The sequence below is a fragment of the Periophthalmus magnuspinnatus genome, unplaced genomic scaffold (genome assembly GCF_009829125.3).
Source record: "Periophthalmus magnuspinnatus isolate fPerMag1 unplaced genomic scaffold, fPerMag1.2.pri scaffold_143_arrow_ctg1, whole genome shotgun sequence".
Classification (NCBI taxonomy): Eukaryota; Metazoa; Chordata; class Actinopteri; order Gobiiformes; family Gobiidae; genus Periophthalmus; species Periophthalmus magnuspinnatus.
The window spans coordinates 18,949-37,476 of record NW_022986709.1 but is presented as its reverse complement, the minus strand read 5'-3'; the positions used below and the strand labels follow the sequence as shown (position 1 = coordinate 37,476).

General features: G+C 40.4%; 2 protein-coding genes and 1 pseudogene across 2 annotated transcripts; all 3 read right to left on the bottom strand.

The window, feature by feature from the left end:
- Positions 1-647: 647 nt before the first annotated feature.
- LOC117393468 (extracellular calcium-sensing receptor-like) lies at positions 648-4,257 on the bottom strand. Its single transcript, XM_033991581.1, has 11 exons — positions 4,025-4,257; positions 3,577-3,812; positions 3,417-3,499; positions 3,145-3,324; positions 2,784-2,972; positions 2,263-2,709; positions 1,973-2,182; positions 1,781-1,904; positions 1,493-1,686; positions 1,143-1,424; positions 648-1,070 (listed from the first exon to the last, which is right to left on the bottom strand). Exons 1-11 carry the CDS (start codon positions 4,255-4,257, stop codon positions 648-650), a joined length of 2,601 nt encoding a protein of 866 aa, XP_033847472.1.
- A 424-nt stretch (positions 4,258-4,681) lies between these two features.
- LOC117393466 (extracellular calcium-sensing receptor-like) lies at positions 4,682-7,676 on the bottom strand. Its single transcript, XM_033991580.1, has 10 exons — positions 7,514-7,676; positions 7,330-7,415; positions 7,069-7,248; positions 6,808-6,996; positions 6,288-6,734; positions 6,012-6,221; positions 5,822-5,945; positions 5,534-5,727; positions 5,184-5,465; positions 4,682-5,104 (listed from the first exon to the last, which is right to left on the bottom strand). Exons 1-10 carry the CDS (start codon positions 7,659-7,661, stop codon positions 4,682-4,684), a joined length of 2,283 nt encoding a protein of 760 aa, XP_033847471.1. The 5' UTR covers positions 7,662-7,676.
- Positions 7,677-13,923: 6,247 nt separating this feature from the next.
- LOC117393467 (extracellular calcium-sensing receptor-like) lies at positions 13,924-16,911 on the bottom strand (annotated as a pseudogene).
- Between the last annotated feature and the right edge of the window lie 1,617 nt (positions 16,912-18,528).

Sequence of the window (18,528 nt, the reverse complement as noted above, 5' to 3'; positions counted from 1 at the left end):
GAGGATCTATTTACTTCACTCATTTAAATCTTTTTATTGTCATAATAATTTAATTAATTCATTCTTGAAGGCTGAAATAAGTTCTATAAATATGTTCAGTATATGTATATGGGCTAGCTATGGACCTTTGAGATGTTACAAACATTTTACACGAAAAGACTTTCCACTTTTCTGTTGTGTCTCTAGAGTTCACCTGGCTCTCTTTGGACACTGGCTGGGATATCTAGACTGCAGGAAACAGAAGACACTTTTGTTCCTGAGGACTGGTTTTCTTTAACTGCCCTGACACACTATCTGTCTGCCTGTTTCTGGCTTGTACTTTTCATAAAACAGGATAGAACAGTTTGTTCAGCAAAATCTTTCTCTACAGTCACATCACTGGTGTCAGACATGTGATGTCAAGGTCAAAAAGGTCAGCGCAAGGAGGTTAAGGTCAGACTACTGGAGCACAGCCCAGGTTTGAAACTATGTGCCCTCCTTTCATGCAATTTTAGTTAATAGAAAAATGATGAGAGAGAGTCAGGATTTCTATTTTCTTTTATGGAATAAAGAAAACATTATGTACATTTATTAAAGATAAGAAAATACAACACGCAGTCACAATGTAAATATTATAGTAATATAAGTAATCATAGTTCCAAAACTCACTACCTGGCCATGAGGTGTTTCTTAGTGTTTTTCTCAGGCCTCAACAGTATAATGAAGCATTTTGGTGCAAAAATGCAAAACAATAAACCATAACTGGAGGCCAGAATAGCAAAGATTTCTACAGCTACAGAGTATTTTCCAGGAGAGCTGACATAGGCAGGGACAAAGGCCACCCAAACAGCACAGAAGATCAACATGCTGAAAGTGATAAGTTTGGCCTCATTGAAGTTGTCTGGGAGTTTTCGAGCCAGAAAAGCCAAGAGGAGGCATGTGCAGGCCAGCAGCCCGATGTATCCCAGGACCAGAGAGAAGCCCAGCGCAGACTCCATGGCACACTCCAGAGTGACCTTCACTCCAGTCATTTCCCAGTCAGGCTGAGGCAGGGGGGGGTTGAGCGACAGCCAAATAACGCAGATAAGGACCTGGAGGAGGAAAAAGAAAGAAACCTTTATCATATCAAACATATTGTGTTGATGTTATGCTTGTCCCGTTACCTGTACACTTGTGAAAATACCAACACTCCCTCTCTGTTGATTAGGACCAAACCATTTCATTAGAGATTCTGAACCTGGGCGAGCTGAGCGGAAAGCTGCTAGAACCACCATAGTTTTGACTTGGAGACAAGAGACAGAGAGCACAAAGCTGATGCCAAAGGCGGCCTGCTGGAAGCGACAGGTCCAGACCGATGGTCGACCAATGAACACCAGAGAGCACAAGAAGCACAGTTTCAGGGACACGAGAAGTAGAAAGCTCAGCTCTGAGTTGTTGGCTCGGACCTGAAATGAAAATAGATCATTTCTCTTTTTTGGTAAAACTCACATATGAGACAAATATATTTTAGTACCATAGGTGTTTGTCGGTAATAAAGAAACACCACAAAGACTGCAGTGGTCACTACTGCTCCAGACACAGCCACTGTGGTCAGAGTGATGCCCAGAGTTTCATTAAAGGCGAGGAAGTCCAGCTGTCGGGGGATACAGGACGTTCGGGCAGGATTGGACCAAAACTCAAGTGGACAACGGTCACACTGGAGAGCGTCTGAGAGCACACAGAATGAATGGTCATCATCATGGTCATGAATGGACTAGGTCAGTGATACTATCAATACATCACACTAGTTATAACATGACACCTGTTTTGTTGCTTACTTCCCCATCCCCACAGGGAATACAGTCAAAACAGCAGACAGGTTCACCTTTGCGTAAGGCCTTTCGAGTCCCAGGCTCACAACTCACTGTACACACGGACACAGGGACCTTAGGAATGAAACAATTAGTTCTGTATGAGCCAAACTATATTTGCATTTCAGTGTAAACAGATTTACCTGACTTGATCCTGTGGTCCACTGAATGGCTGTTTCATTCAGAACGATGTCAAAGCCATCCACTCGTCCGATTAGAACAAGTCTGAGTGACCCTTCAGGAGTCTTCTGCCAGTTGATCAAATCATATTTTGCTGGAATATCACCTCCTTGGAAATAAAACCGCTCGCCCTGAGGTGTGGTGAAGTTGACTGTGTGCAGGTGCTCAAGAAGCTGGAGGCCAAAAACAGACAAGCCATAACAATAACAGTATTATTCAGACTGCATTATCACTAGTGAATGTTTCCACTTACCTGTGCAGGTGTGACATTCTGAGGAGAGGAGCAGTTGGATGTGGCAGCAGAGGCCTCAGTGTTGGGGCAGGACAGAAGGCTGTGGAGGGCATGAGCTGCTGCATAAACTGCCAGATAAACATTATATGTGACCCTTAACTGGGACATGTCAGTGAAGTGATTCTGCACCCCATACAGGGACTCTGTCCCATTACAGGGAGGAAGAGGAGAGGAGGATGAAGACAGAGGAGTACAGCCAAACACCTTTTCCCAGTATTCTCTTAAAAACTCATTCTCTGGACGCTGTGAAGGGTGTAAACTTTTTATGTAATTTTCAAATCCCTCTATATTAGAACTTCGGATGGCCACACCAAAAACACCACGAGCCACTCTTGAAGAGGCAGGATGCTGGAGGAGGTCTCCACTCGTGCTCCAGGCCTCACTGGCCAGATACTGTCTGTCAGTCACCTAATACCAGAAAACAAATTAGACATTGACATAAACACATTATAGATGATTCAGATTCACATTTTCATTCTTACATTGATTTTTTCAAGTTGGACAAACAGCTCTCTGATGTCTGTGTACCAGGAAACAACCAGTATGACTGTAGCAGCTGAGGCCTGAATAGTAAGAGCTGCTTCTCTGGCATCTGGTACTAGGTTTTCTCTTCTCAGAGTTCTGACAAAAGCCATGCACAGGCCGGCCTTTTCAATCTCCTCTTGGAAAACCTGAAAATAAAAAGAAAATCAATATAAATGTAAAAACACAGTACAATTTCAAATTATATATATATATATATATATATATATATATATATATATATATATATATATATATATATATATATATATATATATATATATATATATATATATATATATATATATATATATATTATACCTTTACTGCCACAAGTCCATAATCATTTTCTGCCACCACTGCTCCAATCCATTTCCACTGGAATTGTATGGCGAGTTGTGCCAGGGCCCGGGCTTGATAGATGTCACTTGGGATTGTCCTGAAGAAATTTGGGTACTGTCGTTTGTCACTAAGGCATGGGCAACTTGACTGGTAGCTCATCTAAATGATTCATACAAATGAGCCAACATCATTATTATTTTCTGTGAATGATAGCAAAAGTAATGTCAACACATGTAGCTTACTAGAGGTACAGAAAGTGGACCAAGGACACGGGTTAGTATAATGGCTGTTTTTGAAGATGCACCACCAATAATTAACGGGACGGTTTTAACCCCTATGGAACAAAAGGATGCTTTTTTTAGGTTTCTATCTACTTCAGTTGCACAAATTTAATAATCATTGGAATATTACTGCTCATTTTTTGGATCTCTTCAACAAAGCTGATGGCATTCTTTGGTGTAAAAGTACAGAATGTGCTGTCTCCTCCAACCAGAGACAGCGCAGCCTCCATTGCCCATGGGTGCAGGGCACAGCTGTCGAGTATACGGTAACCAAGCCTCACCCCTGGCAGCAGGCTTTCACTGTCATTGATCTCATCCACAGCAAACATCATGGCATAGATGTACTGCATTGGAAGATCCTCTATTCTGTTACATTAACATTGAATTAATACAAGCCTTATACGATACAACACTCAAAAAATTATATTAAAATGTATCATCACTTTGCATTTTAGATTTGACCGAAAGTAAACATCTGGATTTTAGGAGAGGTAAATAGCATGAAATATTTAATTTTTTAAAAATAAAAGGACAAAAAAATGCAATTTTAGTCAACATTAAAATAATCACTGCATTACCCAGAACACATTTTAAATAGTGGTGGATGAGTAAAATCACTGTCAATATTTGGAGGCAGGTAGTGCAGACTGTAAAGCCCTCCAATGACCACATCTCCATCCTGGTACAGACCCTGGTTAGACATAGACCTCCAGTGAGTGCATGAGAGTGACTGCACCAGCCTCAGCAGCAGAAGCACTGAAGCAGCCCATAACCACAGAGACCATAGCCAAGACAGAGACAAGGAGCACATTGATCAAAAATGTTTCTATAATATTATAAGTCACTTCAGAACCCAAAATACGCAGTTATCAAAGTGCAGAGCATTATCTGAGATGGAAAATGAGTCTGTGACACAGCCCCCTCCTCTTCTGGATGTTCTGTTTGTCTGCCTGGTATTTATAATAATGCATTACCGCATTGTGAACATGAGGATGATGAAAAAAATTGTTTTGGGCGTGTTGCTGCAATGTGTGCATCTATGTTCAAATCAATTCATGTTTTATTTTTTAAGTACTTAAAACCTTGAAAGCATTCCAACATATGAGATCCAAGCAAATCTTATTTATTTTCATATTTAGATGAAATTTCAAGAAGTCTACACTCTGCAGTAAAGTATTTAATCTAATATATATTGTAACCTTAATAAAAAAAAAAGACATTCTAAAAGTTGAAAATCACTTTTCCAACAGATACTTTTTGGTGTTTTTCTCAGGTCTAATGAGAATGATGAGACATTTTGGGGCAAATATGCAAATAAGTAAACCATAACTAGAGCCCAAAATTGCAAAAATCTCCACTGCAACCACATATTTTCCAGGAGAGCTGACATAGGCAGGGACAAAGGCCACCCAAACAGCACAGAAGATCAACATGCTGAAAGTGATAAGTTTGGCCTCATTGAAGTTGTCTGGGAGTTTTCGAGCCAGAAAAGCCAAGAGGAGGCATGTGCAGGCCAGCAGCCCGATGTATCCCAGAACCAGAGAGAAGCCCAGCACAGACTCCATGGCACACTCCAGAGTGACCTTTGACCCCTGCACACTCAGGTCCACTTGAGGCTCTGGAGGACTGACACACAGCCACACAATACAGATGAGGATCTGGAAAAAGTAAAAATTATAGTTCAGATTCAGTAAAATTCAATAAGGCACAAATAGTACCAGTATCTCAATGTCTCACCTGTATAGTGGTGAAGAAGCCTACACTCCCTCTTTGCTGGTGAGGACCAAACCACTTCATTAAAGTCTCTGAACCTGGTCGTGCCGAGCGGAATGCTGCCAAAACAACCATCGTCTTAACCAGAAGACAGGACACACACAGCACAAAGCTGATGCCAAAGGCGGCCTGCTGGAAGCGACAGGACCAGGCTGACGGTCGACCAATGAACACCAGAGAGCACAAGAAGCACAGTTTCAGGGACACGAGGAGTAGGAAGCTCAGCTCTTTGTTGTTGGCTCGGACCTGAAATAATAATAACAAATATATAGTTTTTCTTTCTTGATACAAACACTAGACAAATATTTTAGTACCATAGGTGTTTGTCGGTAATAAAGAAACACCACAAAGACTGCAGTGGTCACTGCAACTCCAGACACAGCCACTGTGGTCAGAGTGATGCCCAGAGTTTCATTAAAGGAGAGGAAGTCTAGCTGTCGGGGGATACAGGACGTTCGGGCAGGATTGGACCAAAACTCAAGTGGACAACGGTCACACTGGAGAGCGTCTGAGAGCACACAGAATGAATGGTCATCATCATGGTCATGAATGGACTAGGTCAGTGATACTATCAATACATCACACTAGTTATAACATGACACCTGTTTTGTTGCTTACTTCCCCATCCCCACAGGGAATACAGTCAAAACAGCAGACAGGTTCACCTTTGCGTAAGGCCTTTCGAGTCCCAGGCTCACAACTCACTGTACACACGGACACAGGGACCTAAAATTACAGAAATGTATTTTTATTTTGTGATTTATTTCACTTTATTTTTAGGGGGTGAATTACCTGAGCAGATTCAGTACCCCACTGAATCGCAGACTCATTCAGATGGATGCCGTGTTCATCCACAAAACCAATCAGAACATTTTTTAATGTCCCTTCATTAGTCCTTTGCCAGTTGACAAGATCAAAAGTGGGAGGAAAATCACCATCTTGGAAAACGAACGTCTCTCCATGTGGTGTGGAGATGGTTACTTTGTTCAGGTGTTGCACAAGCTAGAAGTTTGACATCATTCAGCAAAATACACAGATATCGACTGATAAAGACACACTGTTCTTTACCTGTGCAGATGTGACATTCTGAGGAGAGGAGCAGTTGGTTGTTGCAGCAGAGGCCTCAGTGTTGGGGCAGGACAGAAGGCTGTGGAGGGCATGAGCTGCTGCATAAACTGCCAGATAAACATTATTTGTGACCCTTAACTGGGACATGTCAGTGAAGTGATTCTGCACCCCATACAGGGACTCTGTCCCATTACAGGGAGGAAGAGGAGAGGAGGATGAAGACAGAGGAGTACAGCCAAACTCTGTTTCCCAGTATTCTCTTAAGAACTCATCGTGTGGCCGTTGGGATGGGTGCAAACTTCGGACATAATTTTCAAATCCAGGTATCACAGCACTGCGAATGGCCACACCAAGAACACCAAGACCTAACTTTGAAAAGGCTTTATTCTGGAGCATGTCTTCACTCGTGCTCCAAGCCGCAACAGACAAAAAGTGTCTGTCAGTAATCTGACATAACAAAAACACAGATAAATTCCTGGTAAACAAACAATAATTTCAATTAAATAAAGAATATGCTTACATTTCGTGCAACGAGCTCAGCAAAGATGTGAATAACATCAGTGTACCATGAAACAATAAAGATCACTCTTGCACTGGAGGCTTGAATTGCGTCCGCTGCTCTTTTGGCATCTATTTGAATAGATGATCTGTGTACAGATATCACAAAATCCAGACACACTCCTTTTCCTTCAATCTCCTCCTGAATGACCTGGATTCAACAACTGCAATTAAGCTTTGTTTTATGACATACATTTTAATATGTAGAAACATCAAGCTGTACCTTTATTGCCAGCTGTCCATAATCATTATCCGCTATTATTGCCCCAACCCAGGACCATTTAAAATGTATGGCAAGCTGGGCTACAGCCCGAGATTGGTATATATCACTTGGTATAGTTCTGAAAAAATGTGGAAACCTTTCTTTGTCACTTAAACATGGACAGACAGCTAAATAGCTTATCTAAAAACAAGAGGAGACATGGTCATAAATTCAGTGAGAGGATTTTTGTTGATCTGTTCTCATTGAGATAAATAAACTTACTAATGGTACAGAGAAAGGTCTCAGTATATTAGACAAATATATTCCTGCAGTGGATGAAGCAGGCCCAATAATTACATGCAGTCCACCTTACACAAAATAAAAATTATTATACAGAAATCATGACTTGAGTGCTTATCCTTTTCTTTCATACCTGTATTTTCATGGGTAGAATTAACAAATTTGCAAGTATTTCTTTGTCCTCCAACTATTGACATAGATGACTGAAGTGGTGACAAGGGGTAGCTACCACAGTTATCCAGTATGCGGTATCCAAGCGTCACTTCGGGCAGCAGGCTCTTGTTGCGGTTAATTTCCTCCACCGCAAACTCCATAACATACACAGACTGCAATGCTGTTATGTCTAGGAGCAAACTTATCAAAAACAATAAATATCATAGAAATTTGAATTAAGGATCATTATTCAACATTTCAGAGTATGTGATAGATACCCATGGCAAGATTCATACTGTGGCAGTTTGGTAAAGTCTTGTTCAACAAAAGGAGGTATATTATTGAGGCTAAATAATCCTCCAATAGTAACATCCCCATCTTTAGAGATCTCCTTGTTGATTGGCATGTCCCACAAAAAGCACTGAGTTACATAGACCCCTCTTATCAGCAAACATGGAAGCATAAGAAATAATAAAGAGGGCGATCCAGAGAGCTGCAGGATAAACCTCAGCATAGTGATGACAGCTTCAAACATTCAACAAACACAATGAAAGTTCATTACAATAATGTTCTATGGATCAAATCAATTCATATTAAATATAGTTCAATATTGTTCACTACCTGCAGCCACTAGTCACAAGTTATCAAGAAACCACATCTGATCCTCGTGACCAACTGCTCAGGTGACGAAGAGATATTTTATAACCACTGCTGACAAGCAAGTGGTGCAATCCTGTGATGAAAATCTCTAGAGCTTTAACAAATTATAAACAGATACATTACAATAAAGATACAACTGTGTGTGTGATATGTGCTAATCCACCAAAACCTGAGGAGTGGTCCTTTATAGATCTTATGTTCTAAAAAGTCACACATTGAAGAAAGAGTCTAATTTCCATAGTTTTTGTTTCTTGGGCCTGGGCTGTAGTCGAACAGCTGGGAAACAGAGGCTAAGTGATCAGCTGATCACCACTATAGTGTGTAGGATATGTGGTAAAGGTTATATGGTCTGCACAGAGGTAATAGGGGGGGGAGTTGCCATCACTGGAAATGTGTTGCTTTATCATGAGACCAAGTCATTGTTTGGAGAGAAATATTTTATTTTGTGTTTCTGTTCTAGTCTGAGTCTGTGTTCTCTCTGATCCAATCATCTTGTGTTGTTTTGCATTCGCCTTAGCTAAACCGGGTTGGACCCCTCTGGGAGCTGATACCCTCTAGGGTGCACTTCAGACCCCTCAAACAGGCTGGTGCGTGAATTAGTTCAGGTTTCAACTGTACTTTAAAAAGTTTTGAAAAAAACAAAAACACTGACCCCCAGAAACTCTTAGTGCACGTACAATGCTTTGAATAGTGTAGCCTATGCAATATCTTAAACTGAACCACACAATGCATGTACTGAACACAGGCAAAAATACTTTAGCCCTGTGCCCCAATATCTTTCTGATCCCAATTCCTTTTCCCAGGTTATCTTAATTTTATCCATATCAGATTATCTAAGTGCCAGCAAGATGTCATATATGAATGAGACGGCCTTCTGAATTACAAGTCAACCATTGATCTAACGTATCTAACGTTGCAGATTCAAAAGACTGAACATGGGATCTTACAAAATCCCTTATTTGAAGATATTTGAAAAAAAAATAAAAATAAAAATCCCTAGCCAATAACTGGTATCTGTCCAGGAGTTTCTGAAACGAGACAAAACCTCCTTGGAGATACAAATCATCCACATGTTGTAAACCCATTTCTTTCCAATGATCCAATGCCCCATCTATGACTGAAGCCAGAAAAGAGGGTTTAGCATCAATCAAGGCGATGTAAAAGACAACCTCCTAAGTTTAAATTTCTCAGTTATCTGTCTCCATATTTGGACAGTGCTGTGGGTGATGGGGTTGCATTTCTAGTTTGTTTTTTGAGATGAATGGGGACATCACTATCACCAATGTCATAAGACATACTGTCCATATCCAGCCAACTTCCAATTATAGCAGAGTCATGTATGAATGACTCTGAATGAATGAATTTTCTTCATACAAACATGATTCTTTTTTATTCTATGGCTCTTATAATCCCAAATGAACAGGTGGAAAATGGAATCCTGTCAAAAGAATGATGCTGTGAGGTACATGGGGACATTTTGAAACAAGTATAGGAGTTGAGGAAGACAGACCATTTTAATCGCATTCACTCTGCCGATTAAGGAGAGCAGAAATGATCCCCAAAGTTCCATCATCTTCTTTCAGAGGATTGAAATGAGATTATACATCCCCGAAAGAAGAGGGGATACTCCGTCCTTGTCATTCGTTTCAAAAAACAATTTTATCTGATCTTTCAGGTCACAGAATATTTTTTTGTTAAGGAGATGTAGGTCTAATCTCCAGGACCTATGGGTTTAATTCTGGCTCCAACATTTTTAATGACATGGATATTGGGCTATGATTGGCTATGACAATGCTGTGATATTTCACATCCTGTAACCCCTGCAAAAAAAAAAAAAAAAAATCTATTGGGAGTATGTATTATGAACTCCTGAATCTAAAGAGTATTTATTCTCTTTCTGTTGGGTCAAGCACTCTCCAGACATTCACAAGACCTGAATTGTCAGTAAATTATTTCATCTGTTACTGTAGATTTATGTAAATATTTTAGATTTTTGATAATTATCGCTGTCCCTCTAGCTTTAGCTGCAAATTTTGAGTAAGACACGTGTCCTGTCCATTTAGCTTTTATTTTGCAATGTGCGTTGTAAGAAGATCACATCTGCCTGCATAGATTTTTAGTGTTGAAGTACTTAAGCACATTTTATTGGTTCATTAATCCCATTCACATTTCACAAGCCCCTCGTGGTCTCTTCACCACTTAAATCAGTTCTAAGGCCATATTGATCCGAATTTCTTCTATATTGCATAGCATAGGCTGTTGAAAATCTCCAGATAGCACCCATGTCCTAACAGTAAAAAAATAAATAAATAAAAAAAAAGCAAAAACAAAAACACATAACTAATTTCCACCATCAAACTCCTGGATGGACCAAGGGAGTTGTGCCTGCCATTTTCCCGAAAAGACCATGTTTTCTTCTCACTATCCACTATAGCACCTCAGAAAACTATTTCCTAATTTAAACTGAACAGAATACCAGAACTGGATTACTGGTAATTATTAGCAGTTGCCCTAAACAATGTTGTCATATTTGTACCTTGAACATTCGTTTATAGGCAGTTTACACATATCACTCAGTTTATAACAACATAAGGGCAAATACACCTTTATAACGGAATCTTTCAGTCTGAAAAGTAAAGTCTCATTCAAAAAGTAAACCAAGTGTCACATAACAATAGTCAAACAGACTTGAAGAATAAGACTTGTTTCATCAGTGAAGAACCTTTTTGTTCCATCATGTGATACACGACGTTTGATGGGGTACAGAGGAAGGTACATAACCCGGGTTTGTCATGAAGCCGCAGTGGTCCCCCAAGTCCCGACCCCCACTCTTATTTGTGCATTGTATAAGGTTCTGAATCTTGAAGAGAAGTGCAATCATAATGAATAACTAAATGACATAAATTTACTATTGTAAAAGATGTTTATATTTATTAAATATAGGACAGTGCATTGTAATCAACATGGATTTGAACAGCATGTTAATATGGCAGAGATATGGCAGATATAGCCATGCAGGATCATTTGCATCAGTAATCCCATGGCACATTGACAGTAAGACAGAAACAGGACATGTTAAACGGGAAAGTCATAGGCCTAGGTCTCTGGTAGAGGACCTGAGCATGGAAAAAAGGGATGAGATCACCCGCGGAGGGTGAGATATATATATCCTGGCACCTCTGTCAAATTTTAGAACCCATTGTAGCCCCTTTGTCAAAAAGTTTGCCCACCCCTGTACTTGGCTATAAGAGCAATCATAGGACCCATGAGAAACAATACCCATCATGGAAACAGTGGTTAGAGGCTGAAACCAAGGCAGTGCACAGAGACGTGAGCCAACAGTCAGAGGCCCAGAAAGGTGCAATGAAAAAACAAGTACCTAAGCGGTACAGCCAGATGCCCACACCGGAAGCACTGGAAACTGTCAAACAAAGGCTCCAAGCCTTGGCCAGACACCTAAAGATAAACAAACCATCTGTTTGCAACACAAGCTCATGTCAGGCATCAAGGCTAAGATAAGTGGGCACATGGATCAATCCATGAGTACAGCACAAAAGGGCAATGGCAAAGATACCAGGGGAGCCAAACACCAGCTTCTGGTAGACCGAACTGTTGCCTGAGACTGTAGAACCCGCCAGACCAACCTGTGCACTGCCTGGATTGATTACAACAATGCCTACAACTCAATGCCACACACACGGATCACTGAATGCCTTTAGCTGTACAAACAGGACTCTAAAACCCTTCATTGCAAACTCCATGAGGTTGTGGAAAACCATCTTTGAGGCCAATGGCAAGCCACTTGCACAAGTAACTATCAAATGTGGCATATACGAAGGAGACACACTGTCGTCACTGCTGTTCTGCATAGTTCCGACCCCCTCAGCCAAATCATCAACAACACTGGCTATAAATACCGACTCAGGAATGGGCCACCAACAGTCACCTCCTCTACATAGATGACATCAAGCTGTACGCTAAGAATGAGCGAGACATTGACTCACTGATCCACACCACCAGGATCTACAGCACAGATATTGGAATGTCATTTGGGCTTGAGAAGTGTAGCCGGGTGGTGACAAAGAGAGAGAAGGTAGTCTACACAGAAGGGGTCTCCCTCCCAGAAGGAACAATAGCAGACATTGAGCAAATGGAAACCTTGAAGAGGAAATGAGGAAAGCAGCCACGGCCTAGTACCTGCAAAGAGTAAGGCAAGTCTGAAGGAGTCAGCTCAATGGCAAGAACAAGACCCAGGCAATAAACATCTACCCCCTGCCAGTAATCAGATACCCAGCAGGAATCATAAGCTGGCCAAAGGAGGAGATAGAGACCACAGACATTAAGACACAAAAGCTCCTGACCGTGCATGGGGGGTTCCATTCCAAATCGAGCACCCTGAGACTGTACATGAGCCTTAAGGAAGGAGGCTGAGGACTAGTGAGTGTGAGAGCCACTGTCCAGGGTGAAACATTCAAGATCCATAAGTACATCAAGGACAAGGGCATCGATAGACGATGTGATCAGCTCAGCATTATGGTGGAGGATAGACAAAAGAGCAAATCCATTGTAGTGGACATTGCAGAACCATCTGATGGGAACATCGGGGAACAGGAATATAAGAAACAAGAGAAATACCAGGAACCCCAAAGAAGAGCTAGAGAAGACCTGGAAGGTGAAGGCATTAGTGGTGCCCATCGTCATTGGAGCACTCGGGCAGTGAGAGGCTACAGCAGATCCCAGGAAAACATTAGACATCTCAGTCCAGAAAAGTGCAGTACTAAGAACAGCAAAGATACTGTGCAGAACCCTCAAGCTCCCACTCCTCTGGTAGAGGACCTGAGCTTGGAAAAAGGATCAGACCACCCGTGGAGGGTGAGATGTTTTTTGTTTTTGTTTTTTTGTTTTTTTTTAAGTAAGTCCAGAGAAAATGACATGGCAAGACAACAAGATGAGAGACATCAAGCTCAAATTACTCAAGTAAGAGTCAAAAAGTATTTGGAATTAGGATGCTCTGAGTTAATTTATAGGTAAGTGAGAAATACCTGTGGACCACTACTGTTTAAAATTAACCAGTTCTGTTTTTTATGTTTTCCTATGTGTATATATGTACCTATGTGTATATATGTAAATAGTGGAAAATAGGAACTGTCTTAGTGTTGTTGTTTTGTCTTGTCTTTGCCTGTATGGATGTTATTCTGTTGTATGTTGAAATTTCTGCCTCTTGGCCAGGTCATCGTTGAAAATGAGAATTGGTTCTCAACCAAATAAAAAAAATAAAGGTTAAATAAAATAAATAAAATAATGTTTTGAAGATGGTCAAAATCAGGTACTGTATAGCACCTTTAAATAATATTGTCAACATAAAATTTATGTCACAGTAGGAAGCATGACCAAAACTTTTACCCGAGTAAATGTATTGTTACAGTGTAAAATATGTTACTCGAGTAGTTGTGGTATGGTGTATGAATACTCACAGAAGTACAATTATATTAGAAGGTTACTCCAATAAATCTTACTGACTAAATGTAAATTATACTTAAATTATTAAAATATGAGGAAACTGCTCTGTATCAATGTTATTATGACAAACATTTGACAGTCATCAACAGAATGACAGAAAAGCATGTGAGAAAATCAGATATGGAGCCATGTGGACCTCATGCATGGTATGTTATTGCCATCTAGTGATAAATTGAGCATTACAACAAGTCAATAATGGCAAACGGTTTTATTCATACAATTATATTGCAATTTTTATGCTTCTCATCTTCCAATTATGTGTTTCTTGGTGTTTTCTTCAGGCCTCAAAGAATAATATAACATTTTGGTGCAAAAATGCAAATAAGTAAACCATAACTAGAGGCCAAAATTGCAAAAATCTCCACTGCAACCACATATTTTCCAGGAGAGCTGACATAGGCAGGGACAAAGGCCACCCAAACAGCACAGAAGATCAACATGCTGAAAGTGATAAGTTTGGCCTCATTGAAGTTGTCTGGGAGTTTTCGAGCCAGAAAAGCCAAGAGGAGGCATGTGCAGGCCAGCAGCCCGATGTATCCCAGGACCAGAGAGAAGCCCAGCACAGACTCCATGGCACACTCCAGAGTGACCTTTGACCCTGCACACCCAGGTCCACGTGAGGCTCTGGAGGACTGACACACAGCCACACAATACAGATGAGGATCTGGAAAAAGGAAAAAAAGAGTTGGATTCAGTAAAATTCAATAAGGCACAAATAATACCAGTATCTCAATGTCTCACCTGTATAGTGTGAAGAAGCCTACACTCCCTCTTTGCTGGTGAGGACCAAACCACTTCATTAAACTCTCTGAACCTGGTCGTGCCGAGCGGAATGCTACCAAAACAACCAACGTCTTAACCAGAAGACAGGACACACACAGCACAAAGCTGATGCCAAAGGCGGCCTGCTGGAAGCGACAGGACCAGGCTGACGGTCGACCAATGAACACCAAAGAGCACAAGAAGCACAGTTTCAGGGACACGAGGAGTAGGAAGCTCAGCTCTTTGTTGTTGGCTCGGACCTGAAATAATAATAACAAATATATAGTTTCTCTTTCTTGATACAAACTCTAGACAAATATTTTAGTACCATAGGTGTTTGTCGGTAATAAAGAAACACCACAAAGACTGCAGTGGTCACTACTGCTCCAGACACAGCCACTGTGGTCAGAGTGATGCCCAGAGTTTCATTAAAGGCGAGGAAGTCTAGCTGTCGGGGGATACAGGACGTTCGGGCAGGATTGGACCAAAATTCAAGTGGACAACGGTCACACTGGAGAGCGTCTGAGAGCACACAGAATGAATGGTCATCATCATGGTCATGAATGGACTAGGTCAGTGATACTATCAATACATCACACTAGTTATAACATGACACCTGTTTTGTTGCTTACTTCCCCATCCCCACAGGGAATACAGTCAAAACAGCAGACAGGTTCACCTTTGCGTAAGGCCTTTCGAGTCCCAGGCTCACAACTCACTGTACACACGGACACAGGGACCTTAGGAATGAAACAATTAGTTCTGTGTGAGCCAAAACTATATTTGCATTTCAGTGTAAACAGATTTACTTGACTTGATCCTGTGGTCCACTGAATGGCTGTTTCATTCAGAACAATGTCAAAGCCATCCACTCGTCCGATTAGAACAAGTCTGAGTGACCCTTCAGGAGTCTTCTGCCAATTGACCAAATCAAATTTGGGTTGAATGTCAGCCCCATGGAAGCGAAACCATTCTCCATGTGGTGTGGAGATTTTAACTTTGTTCAAGTGCTGCAAAACCTTTTCACATAGATGTAAGAGTCACAAACTGCAAACATAACTCCACAAATGACCAACACATAGACATTACCTGTGCAGATGTGACATTCTGAGGAGAGGAGCAGTTGGTTGTTGCAGCAGAGGCCTCAGTGTTGGGGCAGGACAGAAGGCTGTGGAGGGCATGAGCTGCTGCATAAACTGCCAGATAAACATTATTTGTGACCCTTAACTGGGACATGTCAGTGAAGTGATTCTGCACCCCATACAGGGACTCTGTCCCATTACAGGGAGGAAAAGGAGAGGAGGATGAAGACAGAGGAGTACAGCCAAACACCTGTTCCCAGTATTCTCTTAAAAACTCATCATGTGGCCTTTGGGATGGGTGTAAATTACGAACATAATTTTCAAATCCAGGTATCTCTGCACTGCGAATAGCCACACCAAGAACACCATTAGCCACCTTTAAAAGATTGACATTTTCAATAATGTCCTCACTTGTGCTCCAAGCTTCACTGGCGATAAATTGTTTGTCTGTTATCTGAAGAAGAGAAACATGATATTCCTAAGCAAGATCAAATCAGGACATTTATTTCTGGGTACTTACATTTCTTTTTACCAGTTGTGTAAACACTTCCCGCACATCTGTATACCAACAGAATATCAAAATCACTCGAGCAGTGGAAGCTTGTATTGTTAATGCTGCTCTTTCAGCATCACTCTGAATAGTTTCTCGTTTGACTGGAACAATGAAATCTACACAGATGCCTTTACCTTCAGTCGCTTTCTGAAACACCTGGAAAATCCAGACCAAACATATAGAGCTATTTGTACATATAAATTCAAGTTTAGGCATATTATTATGTTGTCACCTGCAACGACAGGTGTCCATAATCATTGTTTGCTATCACTGCTCCGACCCAGGACCATTTGAAGTGTATGGCCAGTTCTGCCATTGCATGACTTTGAAAAACATCACTTGGGATTGTTCGGAAAAAGTTTGGGTATTTTGCCCTTTCGCTTAGACAGGGGCAACTTGCAAGGTGGCTAATCTGTTAAACACATATTATGTTAAAGAACAACAAAAGCAACTTTGACAATTGTTTATCATAATCATTACAATTGGAGTTGAAAGAGCAGTCAATATGTTGGACAACATTATTCCTATGGTTGACGAAGCTGCGCCAATTATCACAGGTGCAACTTGCAATTCTTAACAAAAAAAAAAATATATATTATTTTACAGCCCAACACAACATATTATCAAATTAAAGCAATAAGTACCTTCATTCTCTCTAGTCACCCATTTTTCAGGGCTTTCTGATTGGCATTTGGGACTGCTACCACTAATCAATGAAATTGTATCTGTCAGAGCCCAGGGGTATCGGCTACAGCTGCCCAGGATTCTGTATCCAAGCTTCACTCCTGGGAGAAGACTTCTGTTACGATTGATCTCCTCCACCGCAAACGCCATTACATAAACAGATTTCAAGGTCTCAGGGTCCAAACTGACATTACAACAAGCAAATACAATTATAAAGGCAGCCCAGTAATTGATTGACTAATTAAATGATCATCACAAATAATTATTACTGATCAGGTATAAGAGTACACTTCAGATCAACACATAAATTGTTAGGTAACATACCCCTTGCAAAGCTCATAGTACGGCTGTGTTGTAAAATTCAGGATTCCAGGATAAGATGGTATGTAAAACAGGTTAAAGAGCCCGCCAATAATGACGTCCCCATTTAGAGAAAGCCCCCTTTGGTTTTTGTTGTCATAACGTGAGCACAGTATTGCAAGGCTCTGTCCACTGGCTGCACACAGAAGCAGGAGAACAGATAACAGCTTGCTCTGGTCAGGTCCATGGATCCAACACATGCCTCTTCTTGATATCTGACTAAAAATGAATCCGTAAATATAATGCAACTGTAGAAAATGATCAACTAAATACAAGAAAATAACCACACATGTACCTCACTGAAAGATAAAATCTCCTAGTTAATAACGTCAAGACTGTGCACACCAGCCTAGCACTGAGTGCACTAACCCAGATTAGAGAGAAGTCTTTATAAAGGGCAAAATGTTTTGAACATCAGATGACACAAGCACCAAAATGACACCCCCCTAGAGTCTGTCAGTGAAGCTGGGTGTGTGTCTGTGTTGGGATGATGGATTGTTGGTGGCAACTGAAAGGGGGAAAAAAAATGTGTTTATTATTTTCATATGTAAAACATGCACGATATATCCATTATATAGACTGGAAAACAAATAAAAAATATTCACTAGACTAAACTGACTTGGTATTAAATTGTTAAGGAGATTGCTCTACCATTCTGAGCAAACAGTTTCTTGGATGTGTTGGTCCATTGTTCATAAAAACTGTCATTCCCAAAAGATGCTCTGCCTTTGCACAAGCTGCTGTCATTTATAATTGTCAAACAGTGGAACCAGCTCCCTGACAGTCAAAAGCTGTCTTTTATAAGATGGTCCCCAACAAATAAACTATTAACTATAAACTATAATAATTATTGTCAAAATTACATGAATATTACATTTTATTTCAATTTACTTGAAGTTTCTACATTTTAATGTCCCATAAAGATTGTTGTGATCATAAAAAGGATGTGCAACATAAGGTTCAAACTGTCTGCACACTAGTGATTCTGAGCGAGTGTGGGGAATAGAATGCCCTGAGCAACAGGTGTGTCATTTGCTGTCTCTATTAAAGTAATTTCATGAGCAATTACATCCCATTATCCATCTGATTCCATGAGGGACAGGATGGCCATGTGTTTCTATGTGCTCATCACTCTACACTTATTATAGAGCACTGCATAGTGCTTGTGTATGAAAAGATCTAGGACGCAATATTAGAAAAAGCATGACCATCTTTGCAATAATGTTGAAGCAAATTTTGTGCTCATATATATATATATATATATATATATATATATATATATATATATATATATATATATATATATATATATATAATTATATATATATAATTATATATATTATTTATTATTATTATTATTATTTTAAGGAAGCCTAAAGGCCAGCATATAAGGTGCAATAACCCAAA

Excerpts from the sequence above, each read along its gene's own strand:
- LOC117393466 (XM_033991580.1), bottom strand. The coding sequence starts at position 7,661 with ATGGAGTTTGCGGTGGAGGAAATTAACCGCAACAAGAGCCTGCTGCCC. Across the intron at positions 6,997-7,068 it reads ATGGACAGCTGGCAATAAAG|GTCATTCAGGAGGAGATTGA; the intron begins GTACAGCTTGAT and ends TGTTGAATCCAG. Across the intron at positions 5,728-5,821 it reads GGAAGTAAGCAACAAAACAG|ACGCTCTCCAGTGTGACCGT; the intron begins GTGTCATGTTAT and ends GTGTGCTCTCAG.
- LOC117393468 (XM_033991581.1), bottom strand. The coding sequence starts at position 4,257 with ATGTGCTCCTTGTCTCTGTCTTGGCTATGGTCTCTGTGGTTATGGGCT. Across the intron at positions 2,973-3,144 it reads ATGGACTTGTGGCAGTAAAG|GTTTTCCAAGAGGAGATTGA; the intron begins GTATAATATATA and ends TTTTATTTTCAG. Across the intron at positions 2,710-2,783 it reads TCCAACTTGAAAAAATCAAT|GTGACTGACAGACAGTATCT; the intron begins GTAAGAATGAAA and ends TTCTGGTATTAG.